The sequence below is a fragment of the Anser anser genome (assembly GCF_964211835.1).
Source record: "Anser anser genome assembly, chromosome: 5".
Lineage (NCBI taxonomy): Eukaryota > Metazoa > Chordata > Aves > Anseriformes > Anatidae > Anser > Anser anser.
This window is the reverse complement of record NC_139725.1, coordinates 4,721,880-4,740,283: the sequence shown is the minus strand read 5'-3', so window position 1 is coordinate 4,740,283 and position 18,404 is coordinate 4,721,880. Positions and strand designations below refer to the sequence as shown.

The 18,404-nt window shown below is 39.8% G+C and overlaps 1 protein-coding gene across 1 annotated transcript in view; it reads right to left on the bottom strand.

Moving 5' to 3' along the window:
* Positions 1-5,932, bottom strand: part of INSC (INSC spindle orientation adaptor protein) — a 510,527-nt gene extending 504,595 nt beyond the window's left edge. Inside the window, exon 1 of the mRNA XM_083840240.1 lies at positions 2,248-5,932. Within this exon, the coding sequence (XP_083696366.1) occupies positions 2,248-2,425 (178 nt within the window). The 5' untranslated portion in view covers positions 2,426-5,932. The remainder of the gene's footprint in view (positions 1-2,247) is intronic.
* Positions 5,933-18,404: the final 12,472 nt, after the last annotated feature.

Sequence of the window (18,404 nt, the reverse complement as noted above, 5' to 3'; positions counted from 1 at the left end):
GTGATTTGGAGAATGAGAAATAATGCAGCACCTTTGGCAACATGCTTCCCTTCAGCTTCTCTCCCTCTTGTTTCTTCCCATCACCAGAGTCAAGGAGCAGCTGCTGTGCAGGCTTCACACTGGCTTGTAAGAGTCCTCAAAAGTTGTTCTCTTAGGATACCATCTGCAGGACCTGTACAACCTCAGCCATCTATCCAATAATTATGTACTCAGAAACTGACTTCAAATCAGTCAAGCAAATAGTTTTCACTCTTACAGTGTATAAGGCTCTACTAATTTTGCCATTCTTGTGAACAGTGTCCTGCCCGTTAGTTTGGATACCACTGGAATATCAGATACTACTAAACCAAAGCCTTGGTCAGCAGTTGACGTAATGTTGAAAGCAGACTCAATTCCCTTTACTTCTGCTGAAGCAAGGAATGAAAGCTGAGCTCATGTTTTGTTACCAAAACAGAATTTTTAGAATACAAGTGAAAGGGCCAATTCAGCCCTTTTGAAAATCTGCGTAACCTCAAAATCATAGGCAGGTCCATGATGCAATTAACACAACTAGTATCACATTCTCGGGCTTGACTTATCAGGCATGCTTTTGGAATTACAAGTTTATATATGTCTGGCTGGAGGAACAGCAGTACTGGTGCTCATTTGCAAAAGATCAGCATTTAGTTGCTAAAAAATCATTCTAAGTTTTTTAAATATAAGTAGAATTCTTCTGGTAATCATATCCTCCTGAGTTTCTTCCTTAGCCCAGTTTTTGGTACTGGAAACTGCTGAAGTCCATATATCCCAGACAGACTCATAAGCTGGGAAGAGAGTGTACCTAAAGCTGGAACAAAACCCCTCTGCCTGAAAAATCGCCTTATCCAGTGAAGAACTGCTGCATTCTCCCTTCCTGAGGGCAAAAGAGACCCTCAATCAACTTGTAAAAATCTGCTTTAGAAGAAACACAACAGGAAGTCTGCAAGCTATAACAGTGCAAAGTGGGCAAGCACAGTCCAGTTCCTGCTGCCTGAATCATTACAGCTCCCAGCCTTGGTTCAGCTTTCTTCACATCAGCCAGGACCATATGCTGTTCTATGCTGAAAAGTCATTCACATTTAATCCAGCTAGTTTATGCTATAAACACCTTTTTAAAAATTCATTGCATGCAGGATTTGCCATCCAGCCTCCCAATTCCTGAAGAATGCATGTAGAAACTTTACAAAATGGAAAGGTATCATCACCAAAGACAGAGGGGCATGTAATGCAATCATGAAACATAAGCAGAATCAAGCTCAACAGCCCTCGCTTTCTAATGTAACTAATACATCATTTATGATGGTTTGCTGTTAGCTGCAAGTTTTTACCTGAACACATTTTGTTTCAAAGGAAAGGCAAGACGATCAGCTGTTGCTAGATGTGCTTTATCTTTGGCTTCATGCTAAGTGACAATATAGAAATATAGCAGCCCTCAAACTCACCTCTTTTTTCAGGCCAGAATACAAATAATTCCTTCTCTATTCTGACTTACTCAACAAGATTGCAATTCTCTTTCAAAAGCCTCAAAGCTCTGGAAGGAGATTATTTTCTGTTGTTCGTGGGGTTTTTTTACAAAACCCTTTAAACATGCTTGCATATCTAATAGCAAGATAATGTAGAATCTTACATACTATCAGAAACAGTAAACAAGGGGAAAAGAGCAACCAAACAAAAATAACATATCTGTGTTATATAACCTAAGAAAACAGCTGTAAATCCAAAGAAATTCTTGCTTTAAACTTACACTGCTTAATGTGCAAAAATATCCAGGGCTTCAGTTCTGCCAGGATCCCAGTCCAGCTAAGTACTTAAGGATGTTCATAGGAACCAAAATGAAAAACCTCACATGTTTAAAATCTGACACCTGCTTAAGTGCTTTGCTACATTAGGGCCAGCAACCTCAGCACTTCTCAGCTAAGCTGCTTGTGAATCTTCACTGAAATTAGTTGCATTGTCCTTCACTGCTTGCCTTCAACCTCTTCAGCCACCCTGTGGTACGGAGCATGGGCCACCTGAGACTTGACTGGAACAGCTGCTGTTTTTCCATTAAAATGCACCGAGTAAAAGTGGTTACTAAGCTTTCAACATAGCTCCTGAAGAAATTAAAGAGAAACTTCGTACAGAAAGTTTCAGTAAGAAAATACTGAAAAGGACATGCCCCCTCTTGTGACTGCTTAGACTTGAAACCTTTCTTAATGCCTGCTAGGAATGGCTGCACAGCATACCTACCTGAACGGCCGTTGGGAAGCAGCAGCTCCTGGTAGCTCGTTTGGAAGTGAGGCACTTTTCTGGACACACGTGGTCTTCTGCTTAGAGCACCAGTCTGATTCCTGGTTCCCACACAGCCCCGTAAGTCACTTAAGCAAAACAGGAAGCCAGGAAGATATAGAGCATATGCTAAAGGCATTTTATTTATTTCATTGAGATTTGAGCATGTTCTTTGTCAAACAAAGAAAATTTCTGCTTTGTTGAAATATAGGCTTGTGTGTTACCTTCTACAAAACAAGAAACATTAAGTAGCAAAGGACTATTCTTCTTTTTCATTTGCCATTTAATCAGTAAACTATACAGAAGTGAAAAAACTTCCAGTCTATTTTATCCTCCATTGTGTGAACATAACTCTCAGTTAAAGACTATTAGACTAAATTGAATAACTCTAAGACAGGAAAATTTGGCCAAATCACTTTTTTTTAGACTAATTAAATATACACAGGTTGTAGTTGGCAATCTATTTCAAATGATAAAATGAGACACAGCAATATGCTGTACAGACTTCCACTGCTTTCATCCTAGAAACAGAATGTGTAACAACCACATCTTCAGATATGTGTTGCAATGAAGAAATAGTACAAAAAAAAACATAGCTGACAGGCAAACAGTGGTCTTGAAAATGGCAATATAGATTCACACAGTAAAAAAGAGCATAAGTGGCAGTGATCTTGTGAATAAGAAGTTGAGTACAGGACAATAATATTACAACTCAAATTCAGATGATAATTAGTTTACCATTTAGTAAAAAGAAAAACAAGGGATGGCAAATTAAAGTTGTTTTGGTTATATGAAACTTTGTCTTCTTCTTTACCAATACCCTAATGAATCTCTCCAGATACTTTCCCTTCTGGTAGCAAGGAGTGATAATGGTTATGCGGCTGTCAGGAGGATAATGTTCTAACACACGAACCAGGTGTCAGCACACCAGGGTGACAGCACAGTGGCTGACAAGCACCTGCCTCTTCATCATTCAGCCTTCTGATCCCTTGAAATATTGCCTTGTACAGGAACTATTTGCACAAACATGTATTTTGAACATCAAAAATGACAACTCACACTATCAGTAGGAAGCTATGTTACAAGGAAAAAGCATATGGAAGTATTTAAGTATCTTCCTCCCTTTAAGTATCTTCCTCCCTTTAAGTAATTTTTAAAAAACAGTTTAGCATGAACCTTGCCTGAAAACACAAGTATAACTCTGCCACTGTCTTACTGAGAGAGAACCTCAAAAATTCCCTGGTTCTAGTACTAACCTACCACGCCTGTTCCTCTTTACCCAGCAAGAAAAATACAAAACCCTACACAGGCAATTCCCCATGTGTAAAGCAGGAATATATACTTCTTCTGTCACTTTGAAATCTCACACACAGAACTTTTGAGGAGTCCTTCCATTGATCAGGTATCTCCCAACACACAGTGAACCCATTAATACATGAAACATCCCAATATTTTTGCTCATGTGCTACATAGCCATAATGCTGAAATCCCACATGTAGCTCTACCATACATAAAATTGTGCTGGCACTGTGTAAGTGAAGTGCACCTACTGCAGAGACATGGTCACAGTACTTAAATGCTGCAGCCTAGTACTCTCCAGAAGCTTCAAACTTCCTACACATGCATGGAACAGCACGAGTACACGCAGATGGCCATGAGATCCCGGCCTGGCATATACTAATCTCATTTGGAGTTGGACTCAGTGATCTTTGTGGGTCACTTCTAACTTGGGATGTTCTATGATTCATTTATCCACCCAACAAGAAACATCTTTCATACCACTGGAAGGCAGCAGCCAGCATAACAATGCTCAAAGAGAACTTCAACCCACCCTCACATCCCAAAGGAGTGATAAGGACTCTCCAGAATGAATACAACAGTCCACTCTTGTGGGCCTTATTTATCAAGTGACCTGCTGACTTGTCAGCACAAGCACTTCTTTTTATCACCAAAGGTTCATAGGACCAGAGAATATTATTTTGATACTGCATCATAAGAAAATCTTACTTCACACTTGATTTAATTTTATTATTGCTTACAATTTCTAGCAGCACTTTAAACTCTAAATTTTACTCTTCTGTGGTAGAGCTGTAATAAACTTCACGTACACACAGAAAGGCCTAGCAGGTTTTGTAGTACTATCTTTAGCTTTCTTTTGACAATACTTTTTTTTTCCCGTGCTGTAAGCACAGACTGCAGTATACCAATACAAATTTTGATCAGCACTAATTGAAGAAAAACACTAAGTCTCTCACAAAGGGTTCCTGTCAACAGAGCTGACTTGCATTTAAGTTTGGTCAACTGCTCAGCCTTCGAACAACCTCACTGAAGCCCCTTCCATCACTTCTATTATTTCAGAAGAATATTTTATTGTGGGGAAAAAAAACTAAACATCTCAAAAGTTCTCTCAGCATTTGCTTGTATTTTACTTTATTCACGTGGTGGTTTTGATCCATTTGCACAGTATTTGAGGGCAACACTACAAAACAGTGCTCAGAGCCTGAGGGAGGCACACAGCCACTGCTGAAATAGAGTCACGACTCACTGTCTAGCTGCCTCTTCTTTCAAAGGGCTACGAGAATGGGCAAAGCTACCTCTTTGGCTAGAGGTAATTCCCCTTCTTGCTCTGCAGACTCCATTAAAGAGAACAGGATGCACAGCGAGGCTTTGCTTATTCCTTGCACAGTGTACTTGTACTGGGAGGCAGTAACCAACTTTAGTAGGAACACCTTGGAGGTTTCTGGCCTCCCTGATACTGCAACCCTCTTCTGAGACAAGTGAGCTTACTGTGAAACTGATACACCAGGCACTTTCACCCCTCAATAAATTTATGGAGCATAAAACCTTTCAGATAGTTCTAACAGAGGCTTTAAGTATCCAAGAGAATTAAAGAGATTACAGACATTTCTACAGAGCTAAATCTTCCTTCACTGTGAGTAAACAGATTTCTACCATGAAACCTCTTCATTATTCTTTCAATAACTTGTCTATTAACAGCCTATCCACCGTATTTTTTATAAACGTATTGAGAAACCACTCCAGTTTAACTATTTTTCATATAAACATGATTAACTGTATAAACGAATTTGCAGAGCAATTCATTTGAATCTCCCTGATCTTTCAAAATAGCACTAAAACTATTATAAAATATAAGTTTTAAATACAGCCCGTTTTTTCTCTCATTAATATTAGGCGGGCACACAGCACTAATGCGCTATTAACACTGCCACCGAGACAAAGTACCTCATCGGCCCTTACGAGTTCGGCATGGGTGGCTGCCTCATTTGACAGCAGAAGCCGTGTAAGACACCATGTGTGGTCCTTGGGAGAGGAAGTCCTGGGCGGCAGCGCTGCTGCGGGAAGGGACTGCAGCTTCCACGCCACCGTGAGAGATGCAAGCATGAGCAAAGCCCCAGAACAGACCAGGAGAAATATAAACAGATCATGAAAACATCACAGACATGGACAAGCAGACTAAACCCATGACAGGCATGTCCTGAACCACAAAGAACTTTGAGCAGGAGACAAGACTTCCTGAGTTTGACTGACTGCCACACAGTGGTCATGACCAGGCTTCAGGATTTGATTTCCTTGCTGCTTTTAGTCACTTCTTTCCCAAATCAACACTCTTATTTAACAACAAATGCAGCTGATTCCACCCTTTATGTGGAATGGAGCAAGTGTTTACTAGCTGTCCCAAAGCTGTGAAAGGCTCTGTCATGATAGAAAAAAAGGAAAGCAGAAGTTTTTGGCCATCCCAGTGTATCAAGCTATCACAGAGTAGGCACATAATTGTCATATCTTCATGCATCTGTTAACATTAAAAAATAGAGCAATGAATAGTAATCTTATACTACATTTGCGTAACAACCTCTTAAACAACATCCCTATGCAAAGTTCATCTCTTATTAAAAAAATGAGCTTGACAGATTATCTCTGCAAGAGTAGAAAGCTGTCAAACTTAAAAGGTTGCATTGTAGTTTCTCCCCACAGTTTTTGGCAAAAGAGATTGACTGTAACTTTTCAACATCCCTAGTAATTCACTGTCAAAAGGCAGAAGAATTTATAAACATCTTGCGTAAGGTTATGTTAAAATTGCATCTATATTTACTGCAGATCTTACACATCTAAATCCATCAGTAAATATCCCTCAGTTTCCACAACACTGAAGCCATCAGGAACCCAGCGTATCAGAGATCAGGCAATGACGAAACCTCTGTCTTCCCACTTGAAATGTGTCATATGCAGATTGCGTATTGCCTGAAAGAATAAATAGCAAGTCCCTGACAAAAAGATAAGGTAGGGATTTATTCTTGCTTTGCTTTTAGGTACCACATATTTGAGTTTCTACTCTACAAATTCCAGAAAGCCAAAGAGCAACCCAGAACAAATACCAACACAGCACAGTTTCTCCTGGTCTGGTACCGCCAATCTGCTGGTTTAGCACTTCCCGTAGGAAGACATCTCACTGCACAGCTGCTTTAACTTCAGTGTTTGTGGATACTGCCTACTAAGAATAAGATATCCATCCTTCTTGACTCCTGGATCCTGTTTTCATGCATGCCTATGACTAAATGTGACCCAAGTATTATTTTTGCTAACAATTTTCCCAATATTTACATTCCCACATGCATGTATATGTCGCTTAAAAATGAACAGTTGATCCAAAGTCCTCCTAGGAAAGTCATTACAGTATGTGCAATGAACCAAGTTCTCTCCTGAAGATGCTTATGATTATTTGGCTCCACAAAAGCAGATATCACACAACCCCCAAAACATATTTCCCTACACTCCCCACACAACTGTTTGTGATGCACCACAGCTATTTCCTCTTTCTGAGTGTGGACATAGTTGTGGTATCTCAGATAACACAGTGAGCACTGGGAAACAGTGACTTTATACTTGGAAAAATGATAGTTTGCATAGTGATTGCAAACTATCATACACACTGGTTAAATAACTGCAAGACAGAACAAAGGCTGGCTCCAGTTTGAGGCAATTAAACTCCACAGCAATCAGTGAAAAGAAAAGAAAAGAAAAGAAAAGAAAAGAAAAGAAAAGAAAAGAAAAGAAAAGAAAAGAAAAGAGAAAAGAGAAAAGAGAAAAGAGAAAAGAGAAAAGAGAAAAGAGAAAAGAGAAAAGAGAAAAGAGAAAAGAGAAAAGAGAAAAGAGAAAAGAGAAAAGAGAAAAGAGAAAAGAGAAAAGAGAAAAGAGAAAAGAGAAAAGAGAAAAAAAAAGAAGAAATCTTGGTCACAAGTGTACTTTTTTGTTGATGTTTTTACTGGAAACTGTGAAACAGCTCAGCCCTAGTGAACCGGAGATTAAGCTAAAATACAGGTCTCCCTTCTGCCAAGACTCCAGTCTGTGCCCTTTGTACTTTCTCTGGATAGCTGGCACTTTCTGAGAAGAAGGAAAAGGGCATCAGCTTGAAATTTTACTTCCAAAAGCAGCAGCAGCCTACAGCCTGGTCAAACGGAGGCAAGCATTGCTTTGCAGCCCTGGATCTGTTACAGAGTTTGTTTGGCATTTAAGATATGATCTCATCTGCACTGATGGGCACTTTGTTTAAGGAACCAAATCCATAATGAGCAATGAACAGATTGATCTGGCACATTAAACTTTTATTCATTATTTCTCCAAACTCTAGAGTTATAGTCGCTATTATTTAGTATATTTAATAACTAATAGAGTATATGAGTTAATACAATCTGAAAGCTACAAGAATACTTTTACAGTACTGTGATAGGTCAGCTCATTCTAAGAGCTGCATTGTTCCCTCTTTAGTATCCATATCTCATTTTCTTTAAGCCAATTAACCCCATGCCCATTCCTGAAATTTCAGTTTGGAGGTGCCAGGGCTGGGAGAAGGGAGAGAACAACAGGAAGTATGTTAAAATTGGAAAAAAAAATAAAATAAAATAAAGAAATAATCCTCTAACTACTTGAATATACTTTCAACACAGAAAACTTGAGGCAGTGTGAAAAACTCTTTACATATTATCTTTTCATAAGACATTTCTTCCCTGGCTAGCTCACTGTTCTTACTACTCAAAGAAATGAGTTCTAGCTCCTTACTGTTTCCCCTCTTTCACCTCTCCTTTCTGACACACTGTATTTGCTTTTGAAAGGAACTGGGAATTTTGAGGGTTTCCATACCTGGTGTGCAGGCTGTTACAGAGGTCTTTCATTAGGAGATTACATAAATGGTACTTGAAGCAATCATGGTGCAAAACAGAACAATTTATTCATGCGATAAGAATCGCCTCATTTATTTTCCATAGAAATAGATCTGATTAATTTAATGTTTCTATTTTCAAAGCCCATTAAACTGCAGTCTGCCTTTGGCAAACGGTACATGGATTCACGGTGCTAAACAAGTTTTTGTTTTGTTTATTGTAAGTTTTATTTACTATTATTTTGTGATGTAGCTTTTGCGCTAAGGTTTTGATAATAGCAAATAAAATTCCACTGAAAATAGAAACAAACAACAAGATTGACATGAATAATTTCACCTCCCTAACTGTGACCAAAAAATGCAAGATTGAAGAGAAAAGCTGAAATTATCTCATATGATGTACCGGTAGGTACAAAAGCTGTCAACCAGGAGCATAAAGGTAAAAACCATGAAGGAGAGCTCAAGGTACAGAGAGCCTCATTAATCCCAAACTATTATCCTGTCCATCCTTTAGGCAGAATTGCCAGCCTCTCCATGGAAATAGCTCCCAAAACAATCACCAGGTGTTCATGAAATAACTTCAGTCTAAAAAAATACACGTTTTATAAGCGCTTTGTCTAGACAGCGTGTTTATCCATGGAAACCCCCAAGAAACTAAGAGGAGAAAAATATTCTTAAATTGAACAGTATTATCCGGATCACATCCTGTCACAAGGTCATTTCTCTGCACATTCTTGCAACCAGAGAAGAAACACCAGGCCCTGAGTTCCGGTGCTGCTCTTGATCACTAGAGGGTGGGTGTCTGCTGTTCCCATAAAAGCAACAATTGAAAAAAATATATATAAATATTTATTAAGTAATACTTAATATTCATTAACTTAATATCTATTAAGTTAAGTAAAATCATTTCTAGAAAGGGATACGATTTTTTTTCCATCTCTAAAATAGAGCTTGCTTGTTTGTTTTTAAAAAGTAATTTCCTAAAGGTAATTAATTCAGCTACATTTTTACAAAGAAAGCAAGCTCCTCTCTTCTGTCCAGTAGTACTGTAAGAAAGTACACAATCTGTAGCACAGAAAGAGCATCCTTGCACCTTTGGCCTTAGTTTGGACAAGGAATTTTGCTGTAATTGTTGGCTCCAATGCAATAACCAGCGTTTCTTTCTGTCCTACTTCACAGAACCCAATCTTTATCCTGTTCATTTCAGTATGAAAATTAAGATGGTGGTAAGATTTCCACCCATCATTATGGAGTAATACAGACAATCCCAGAAGCACCAGAAATTTAAAGGATCAATTTGAGAGAGGAGTGACATGTACATCCTCCCTATTTTGCATTTCTCTTATTTTTGTTTAAAAACAAAATGTAGCAATGGCACGATCACAAGTACAACTGAATAGCCCTGCTTTGCCAATTTTGTACTTTATTATGAACAAGCAACCTTAATACACTGGCAAAGAGACTGATAGTAGTCTGGGCAATTTAGAGCATACCCCTCATTGCTTTCACACCCATACAAAACAATCACCATAACATTCAAACCAAAACAAAGATTCTATTTTTGTCACATCGCCACCATTCAGTGCCAGCAAGGCACTTAACAGCACTCCAATTTATTGTTACATCATTTGAGGCCTGTTCGTAGTACACAGGCCTTTTTCACTGTCAACCTTCCTGCAAGGTGCATTGGGTCCCACAGATTATTATTAACGGTCTCAAATTGTGCCAGGGTAGGTTTAGATTGAATATCAGGAAGAATTTCTTCACCGAGAGGGTGGTCAAGAACTGGAACAGGCTGTCTGCCAAGGGAAGTGGTGGAGTCCCCATCCCTGGAGGCGTTTAAGAGACGTGTGGAGGTGGCACTAAGGGACACTGTTTAGTGACAGGACTCAGCAGATCAGGTTGATGGTTGGACTTGGTGGTCTTGAAGGTATTTTCCAACCTAGATGATTCTATGATGCTGTTCTATGATTATGACAATAATTGTGCAAATCCTTACTTTTGCTAGAGGTGAACAGATCCAACGTGAGATGGATCTTTGGATTAAATAAGCAGAGATTTTCCCTGTGCACAGCTATTCCAAACACCTCAATGGAGCATTGCACACTTCTTAGGATTGCCAGGCAGGAGAAGCCTGGGGGCATTTTAGAGGCAGGGACAGAATGGGAAAACAGATTTGCAGGCTTAGTGGGAGAAAACAGATTTATATACTCAGGAGAAGAGTACCGACTCCAAAGTACTTATTGGGGAATTTACAGGATCTGCTGTTTGACTAAAAACAGTGCAAGCTTTCACCTCTACTGGCTGTATAAATCCCAACAAACACTTGGGAACAGGTTTTCCACTTTCATAGCAATTATGAGCCAAACTTTTTTAATTTATTTTTTTTAAGAGTCCATTTATGTCTTTTTTTTTTGAGGGAAGAAAAAACAAGCATATATGCCTATACCTAGCTGAGCAGAACAAACACTTAAGTTACCTCCATCTTCCAAAGCACAGAAAAACATGAATTAACACACATTCACATCCCTAGTTCTTTGCTATAAAGCTTCAGTTGCAGCTTGTAAGTGCAAATGTAGATTCACACACAGTACATAAGCAAAACCACACATCGACAGTTTAACTCTCAAAGTTAAACAGATTCAAGGCATGCACAATTCTCTCCAAAATCTACATTTCAGACATAGTTTTACTTCTACATTTGCAGACAACAACAACAACAAAAAAGAAAACTTAATGGACATTTTAACAAGAAATGTATTTAAGATTTATTCCAGTTTCAGAAAAAATGATTCTTTGAATTAAGTAAGCAGTGATTTCTTTGCCAAATCAGCAGATGTTGACTGTCCAGATAGAGTTTAGTTTATTTTATTTTGTGTCAACTAATTCCTCAGCAGTCCTACCTCTTTGTGCAGGTGGTACTGCTGCAACAGTGTACTTTGTACCATCACATTTAGCGAGTGCTCTGGGTGCCTACTGACATCTCATTTCCAATGAACAAAGCAGTGGGAAGGAAATGCAGTCAAAGTTTCTAAACAACTTAATCCTTAACACATGGAGAAGAGAAAAGCACTTCTCCAGCCAGGAAAGCTTTCTCACAACTGATCGTAAAAAGCCTAGTTTGAATGATGACAATAAGGTAGTATTCTGTCAAGAAAGTTGCAAACATTTTAAATGAGATACAGACAGATTGGGGTTGCTGATGTTTTACATCTGCTCCTCTGAGGTATTTTGGTCGTGTCCAAAATAGGGCCGTAAACCCAGATCTAGATCACAGAGTGCTAAAGATGATAGGTTAAAAATATATATTTCATATATGGAGACTATAAGACATTAAATCCTTATATCTAGGACAAACTTCTGCAATGGACTCACTATATGTAAATATGTGCCATATGATGCTTTGGCTTCCTGCCCTAGCACAGACTGTCACAGAAGGCACCAAGTAAATATAAAGTTAAAGAGGAGTTTAAGTTTGTAAATCATAATTGGTTGAAATGATAACAAGCTTTCAGTTACCCAGTTTCTGTATTCTTGGAACACACAGAATAAACTGCCTTCAAAATCTCATACAGGTGCCTTGCACCAACAGGAGGGAACACCGCATTTTCATAAATAGTAGCTATGTTAACATCCATGGGAAATGACATAGATTGAATTTTATCAAAGATAAAAGTTTAAACTATCTTTTGAATTTCAAGTTACTTATTTGCAAACATAACAGCAAATATAATACCAAGTCTACCAATTAACTTTCACATGATGTGGTCTAACCATAAAAGAATCTCCTAGGTTTCCCCTAGGTTAACTTGCAAGTAATATAAGCTAAAAGATAGTTATTGCTTAAATATTTTACAGGCTGGTTAACTGTTTTTTTGTTTTCTGTATGTTTGTTGAGTCATAAATATGCACACTTATCTAAATAAATTCAGTTCTAGATTTCTTGAAAAATTAACTATTCATTTTTCTGTTGTTATGTAGAGTTTTGGCTCATTACCATGGCTGTACTTCTCTCACTTGAGCATTGGGTTAAATGGACAATTACTCTGGGCACTACAGGGCTGTTTTCTTGACAAGCCACAGAGTTGAGCTGTTGTTGAAAAAGTCACCTATTCAAAGCTGTGCAGTTTAGGGGCCACAGAGTACTTTGTGTAGGGTATAGTTCAGTATTAGCCAGATTTGGTGTTTGCTTGTTTTTTTGTTTGTTTGTTTTTAAATGACTCACTAGCTCTGGATTTTTATTTATTTATTTTTCTTTTAAGTTTGAAATGAACAACAACAACAACAAAAAACACTAACAAGTATTAGATTCACCAATCTCTGCGAGTCACAGATATCCATCAGATATCCATCTGATACAGCCAAGAAAAAATCCAACACAAAACCTGGAAAATTTCTTTACTATGAGGATTCTGAGGCCCTGGAACAGGTTGCCCAGAGAAGCTGTGGAATTCCCATCCTGGAGGTGCTCAAGGCCAGCCTGGATGGGGCTGGTGGCAGCCTGGCCTGGCGGGAGGTGTCCCTGCCCGTGGCAGGGGGTTGGAACTGGGTGGGCTTTAAGGTCCCTTCCAACCCAACCCAGTCTGTGGTTCTACAAATATCAAAGCAACAAAAAACAAAACATTTATTGGTCATTATGGTAAATTTCAGTGCTGAGCAGGCCTGAATGCAGAAAGATTCTGTGTTTTAGGTTTTTAAGGTCTTTCCTGACCCACTGAGAGACAGTCACATAGAAGAGAGACATATCCCATCATAGATACGTGGTTTCAAAGCTCAAACTGATGGACAGTTTACTGGAGGCTTAACTAGATTTAAAAAATATATATCTTGAATCAATATTGTAGAGATTTCTGTTACTGCAAATACCTATTTTAGCACATAAACTACAGGGCTAATAAAGAGGGACTTCAGCCCTGAGTCCCCAGCCTGTGCAGACCACAAGGACAAACTAAATGCCCAGAGGAACAAAGAAAAGAGCTGCCCACCCCGCTGCTGCAGCCAACAAGATGACAGGCAGATCCCCAGCTTAAAGCTAGAGCAGCCTCCTGTGAGTGCACTAAGTAGCTTGCCAACCCTGGGCCTCTGCTAGCAAAGGCTCCTACAGTACAGCAGTGACTCAGGAGAGGTTTGAAGATTTCACAGGGGATTGTGCATGGGGAGGAGAAAAAGAAGTACTGCTGCAGAGACACCCCCAAGCCACACCAAACAAGAAGCCTCAGCTGACCCAAGAGCCAAGCACCAAGTGCCTGCAAGAACGTCCCCAAGGGGCCTTACTGCACGAGAAGGCTGTCATCACAGCCTCCCTGCAAAGCCAGAGGGTGATGGAGCACACAGCCCTTGCAGACACATTTGGTATCTATTCTAACTCCACATATGGGGTTGGTTTCAGCTTAAAAAAAAAAAAAGTCACATCAACAGAAGCATCTGTACTTACACATCCTCCAGGTTCACAGGAAAAAGATGTACCCTTCCTCCCATACACCAAAGCCAACACCTTCTTTTGCTCTCTCAAATTGCTCTCCACAGAGGCAGCTGATCAGTGATGGGTACTGATTTCACACTTCTCAAACACTGTTTAAAAACTGTGTTCCATAAGCTGCTCAATTCAAACTCCAAGTACTAACTTCTGCATAAAAGGCACAAAAAAGGGTACTTTCCTCCAAACCCACTTTCAAATACTTTCCAAGCTGACTAGTGTAAAACTAACCCACCTGTACAAGGTGGTAGAGAAGCACAGGTTGTGCTCATAAGGACAAACAGCAGTGGAAGGGGAGCAAGAAATAAACGCAACAGAAACTATGGCAGAGAAAAGCTGTCCTGCTTGCAATCAAGTCAATGGCAAAACTCCCAACAAGAAGCAGTACTATACCCTGTGTCAGCACCAAAGAGCTCAGTGCAATGATCTGACATTCCCCATGCTTTTCTGTACAGCTTCCTAAAAAAGAGAAATTTCCAACATATTCCTTATATAGACTATCCCTTATCTTACCAGAAATGCAAGAAAATTCATTGCAACCAGGCCCTGCACTGTAACTCCCATCATATTTCAGTACAACAATAAATAAAAAAAAAAAAACGAGAGAGAGAAAAGCCTTACATAACAGTCTTCATTCAAGACACTTAAATCTGCAGCGTCAAATCCATTTTATGCACTTTCAGTCACATAAAAGTAAAACCCTTTCCCCCAGAAGGAAACCGAAGATGGTAGAAAAAGGCAATGTTTTCCACTGGCCCATTTAACAAATGAAACATTTACTTTCTCTTTGGTGTAAAGTGACAGCCAGCTTATTAGAGCTGACACTGATCCTCCCGAGAGGATTTCAGTAAGCAAGTCACACAGGTGAAGGTCAAAGCAGCAAAGGAATTAAATGAAGAGAGGAAGGAAGTGGCTTCCTCTTAAGGACAGAAATTAGCTAACAAAAAAGCTGTTACTTACAGGGCCCTCTCTGGTTGGAAATACAGCAGCTGCAAAATGCTCTTTTCTCTAGAAATGCCTCCAAGCCAATTTCTGAATTTAATTTTTTTAGACCTGTCTCCTTTCTAGCCACCAGCTCTCACCTGCAGGAAGGACGCCATGAATGGATGGTTTGGTGCCGTGTCTCTGCCTGACTTACACAGCATCAAAGGCAACACCTATAATATTTGTACTTAGGCATCATGCATCACTTTTTACATATATGAGAAGGATAATTAACACTTTTTAAAGTAAATAATAAGACAAATGTAGCCTTGCTCTCAGTGAGTTTTAACTCCCCCACAAGGCATGCACTGCTGGCTGGAGGGAGCTGAACGTGTGCTCTGGCTGTACTTGGCAGACCTTCGCTGCCCCAGAGGAATTGCAAGTTTAGCCAAGAGATGATAAGTTTTCAGCCAGGTTTACTTAGCACTCCTGTGTTTGCCTCCCCAGGCCCAGGCCAGGCTATGGCCCCCTGCCCTGAAGTAAAAGCTGGAGAGGGTGGGGAAGGAGGTGTGCATCCCCATGAACTTAGACGCAGAGTTGGAGACAGAGGGTGTAGGCCTGGTGTTTGGCTCTGCAAAGAAATGGAGATTTGAGCCACGGCAGCACAGGAGGTCCTGCCTTGGGCAAGGTGCAGTGTTTTGGTGTGGTGAACCCCAGTGGGGAGATGGAGAGAGTCTGATATTTGTTCCTTTCAATGTTTGCTCTTTGGCTATAACAAAATATTCTAAATTTGGTAAATTAACAGAGTGACACAGGGCAGGTGTATTATCCCCACGTGTCACAACTGCCCCACAAAAATAAGAATCAGAAATCCAGCTTTCAAACCACTCCTAGCAGATTTGAGGTGGTTTGCCAGACTATCACTTTTTTGTTTGGCAACACCACTTTATTATGCTAATAAGATCAATACAGGAGTGCCTGGGTGTCTAAGGTACACTCAGAAATACGCACATCAGAAAGATGAGATCTGAGAAATTTGGCATAGTCATGAAGTTTTGCAGAGTCCCCGATCTTTTCATCTTTTCTATTCTAGTTTCAATCCTGACACTCTGGATAATATCCTAAGCTTGACCACATCTCCATCAAAGATCCTGAGGAACTGTGGATATGTGGAACTGTGTTTGATATGTGATCAAACTTGAATTGGCTCTAAATTTCTATGAAATACTGGAGAGGAAAGCTGCTTGCATACTATTCACAGGTAACACAGAGGACCTATTCAAATAAACAGGCTGAGATAGAAATGAACTAATAACTAGCTCTAGCTCTAATCCCTTTTAAAGGTCACAAGCTGACTAAAGTGTTTTCAATATATTTTCAAGTATTAGCCTACCCCAAATCTGCAGATCTCCTTGTCCCTATGCCTGGGACCCAATACGAAGTGCCTGGGACCCAGCACGAGGCGCTTTCCCTCCCTTCAGAGCTTCACCTGCAGGAGTTCAGGCCTTCCCAGGCCTTTTTTTTTTTCTTTTTTTTTTTTTTCGACTCTCACATTTGCAGTGTGGGCATCTTTCACCACACCACCTGCATCCTGCTCCCTCTACCCCATGGACCTTGCTGGAAAAGTTAATGGCTAATTGCTACTTGGGTGGGAAGAAGGAAGAAGGGAGAAGAGAAGAAATGTTCTTAAGGGATGAAGACAGCAGTATCTAAGCCCAGCTGAGGTTTTTCCCTTTGAAGTTTTTCCTTTGTACCTATCAGAAGCTCACTCAGTCGGGTGCTCTGTGCAGCTGGCCCTAAGCAATCTAGCTTTCACTAGATGACCTACGTAGTTCAAAGAGACTCGTCCAACAATCAGGAAGACAGCACAGGTACTCACCAGCTGAGTTTCCTTTTAGATACCACCACCACCTACGACACTGTTACGGACCCCTGTGCGGGGCTACAGAAGACCCCCTACAGCACAGGGTATTTCCATATGGACCAGTGCCACCCATTTTATAGCCCATTAAGACCAGATTGCCACCTGGGGAGATGACTGGAGAATGAAGAATGCAGTTAATTGGGCCAGGTACACCGGAGGCGAAAGAAAGTTGGCACATGGTTGCTCCCACTACTCTAGCTGATTGCACTGGTAGTAAACCTTGCACTCCTAGACCACATTTGATTTCCGGGCCCAAGAAAAACACATGCTTTTTTCTGTGTTCACTCAGTCAGTACGAAGACTGGTACGCAATGCCTGGGGAAGGAAAAAAAAAAAAAAAAAAAAAAGCTTTCTGTGGCTGCACCATCCTGTATGTGCCTCTCCAGCAACTTTATTCAGGCCTATGGTATTTCCTCTTTCATCACTGTTACTTTCTGCCAGAAATGACACATGAAGTATTTGGAATTCAAAAACCTAAACAAAAAGGTGAAAAGTGAAAAAACACAATAGCACACAATGGAGTGATGGTTGTAAAGAGAACAAGAGCGATGTCTGTGGCCTGTGGCTTTTGCAAAAAGAAAAAAAATATGTCGGCCAAAAGGTGACTGCCAATAAATAGTAATAGTCTTCATTAGATATTGCATGTCTTAACTCCATTTCCTTCAATGCTTTATTACACAGTTTACCTTATATGACACCACTGGAGAATTAAAGCCACCCCAAAGACTGTAAGAGTGTATAAAAAAAAAAAGAAACGTTTTTGATTTCATCTTTACTGAAGAGGAGGAAAGAAACTACTGAGGACAGTAAAGTGTTCAAAATGTGTGATCAGTTTTTCAGCCTTCAAATATCCTCCCTACATACAATCACACAGAGCTACCAAATTCATAAAATACTTCATTTTTGTCACCTCCTAGAGGTGCAGCACAATTTCAAGCTCCAACACAGTGTGCAGGTTTGTTGGTCAGATTTTCAACAACAAAATTAAAACCAAACTGTCGAAGGACTAGAGTACTGCAACATGAAACTGCAAAAATTTTTTGAGTGAATATTATACTTCTGTGTCAGCCAATTCCAGTGATACCCATCATACATATTCACCCATATGCAGAAATCTTCAGATTATAAGACCCCAGATACAGTTGTTGCTAGCCAGTGTATTTATATTCTGAAAATTAAAATAGATTTTATCTTATTCTAGCATCTATCAGCCTTGACTTTAGACCACATGCTTCACTTAGTTAAAGAGCTGAGGGAAAGAAAAAGCAGGAAATACAAATATTTTCATGAAAATGGCCCTATTTTAGGAGGAACCTGGTACAACTGTCTTTACAGTTCCAGCATACTTCCATAACCCATCTGCCTGTAAACCACTTTAAAAAAAAAGCACAGATATACCATTACAGCTTTTTTCAGTCAGTCTGTAGAAATTGCCACATGTGCAACTGAGAAAAGGTATCTATCCCAGTAATAGCTTTCCCTTTCCAAGAGGAAATATTTGCATCAGTATAAGCAAGTTTTAGAAATAGAGAACTAAGTGCCTAAGGGTTGAGCTATGATCACTTTCCACTGACTTCAGAGATAGGACTGCTTACATAAGATGAAGATAGGGTTCAAAA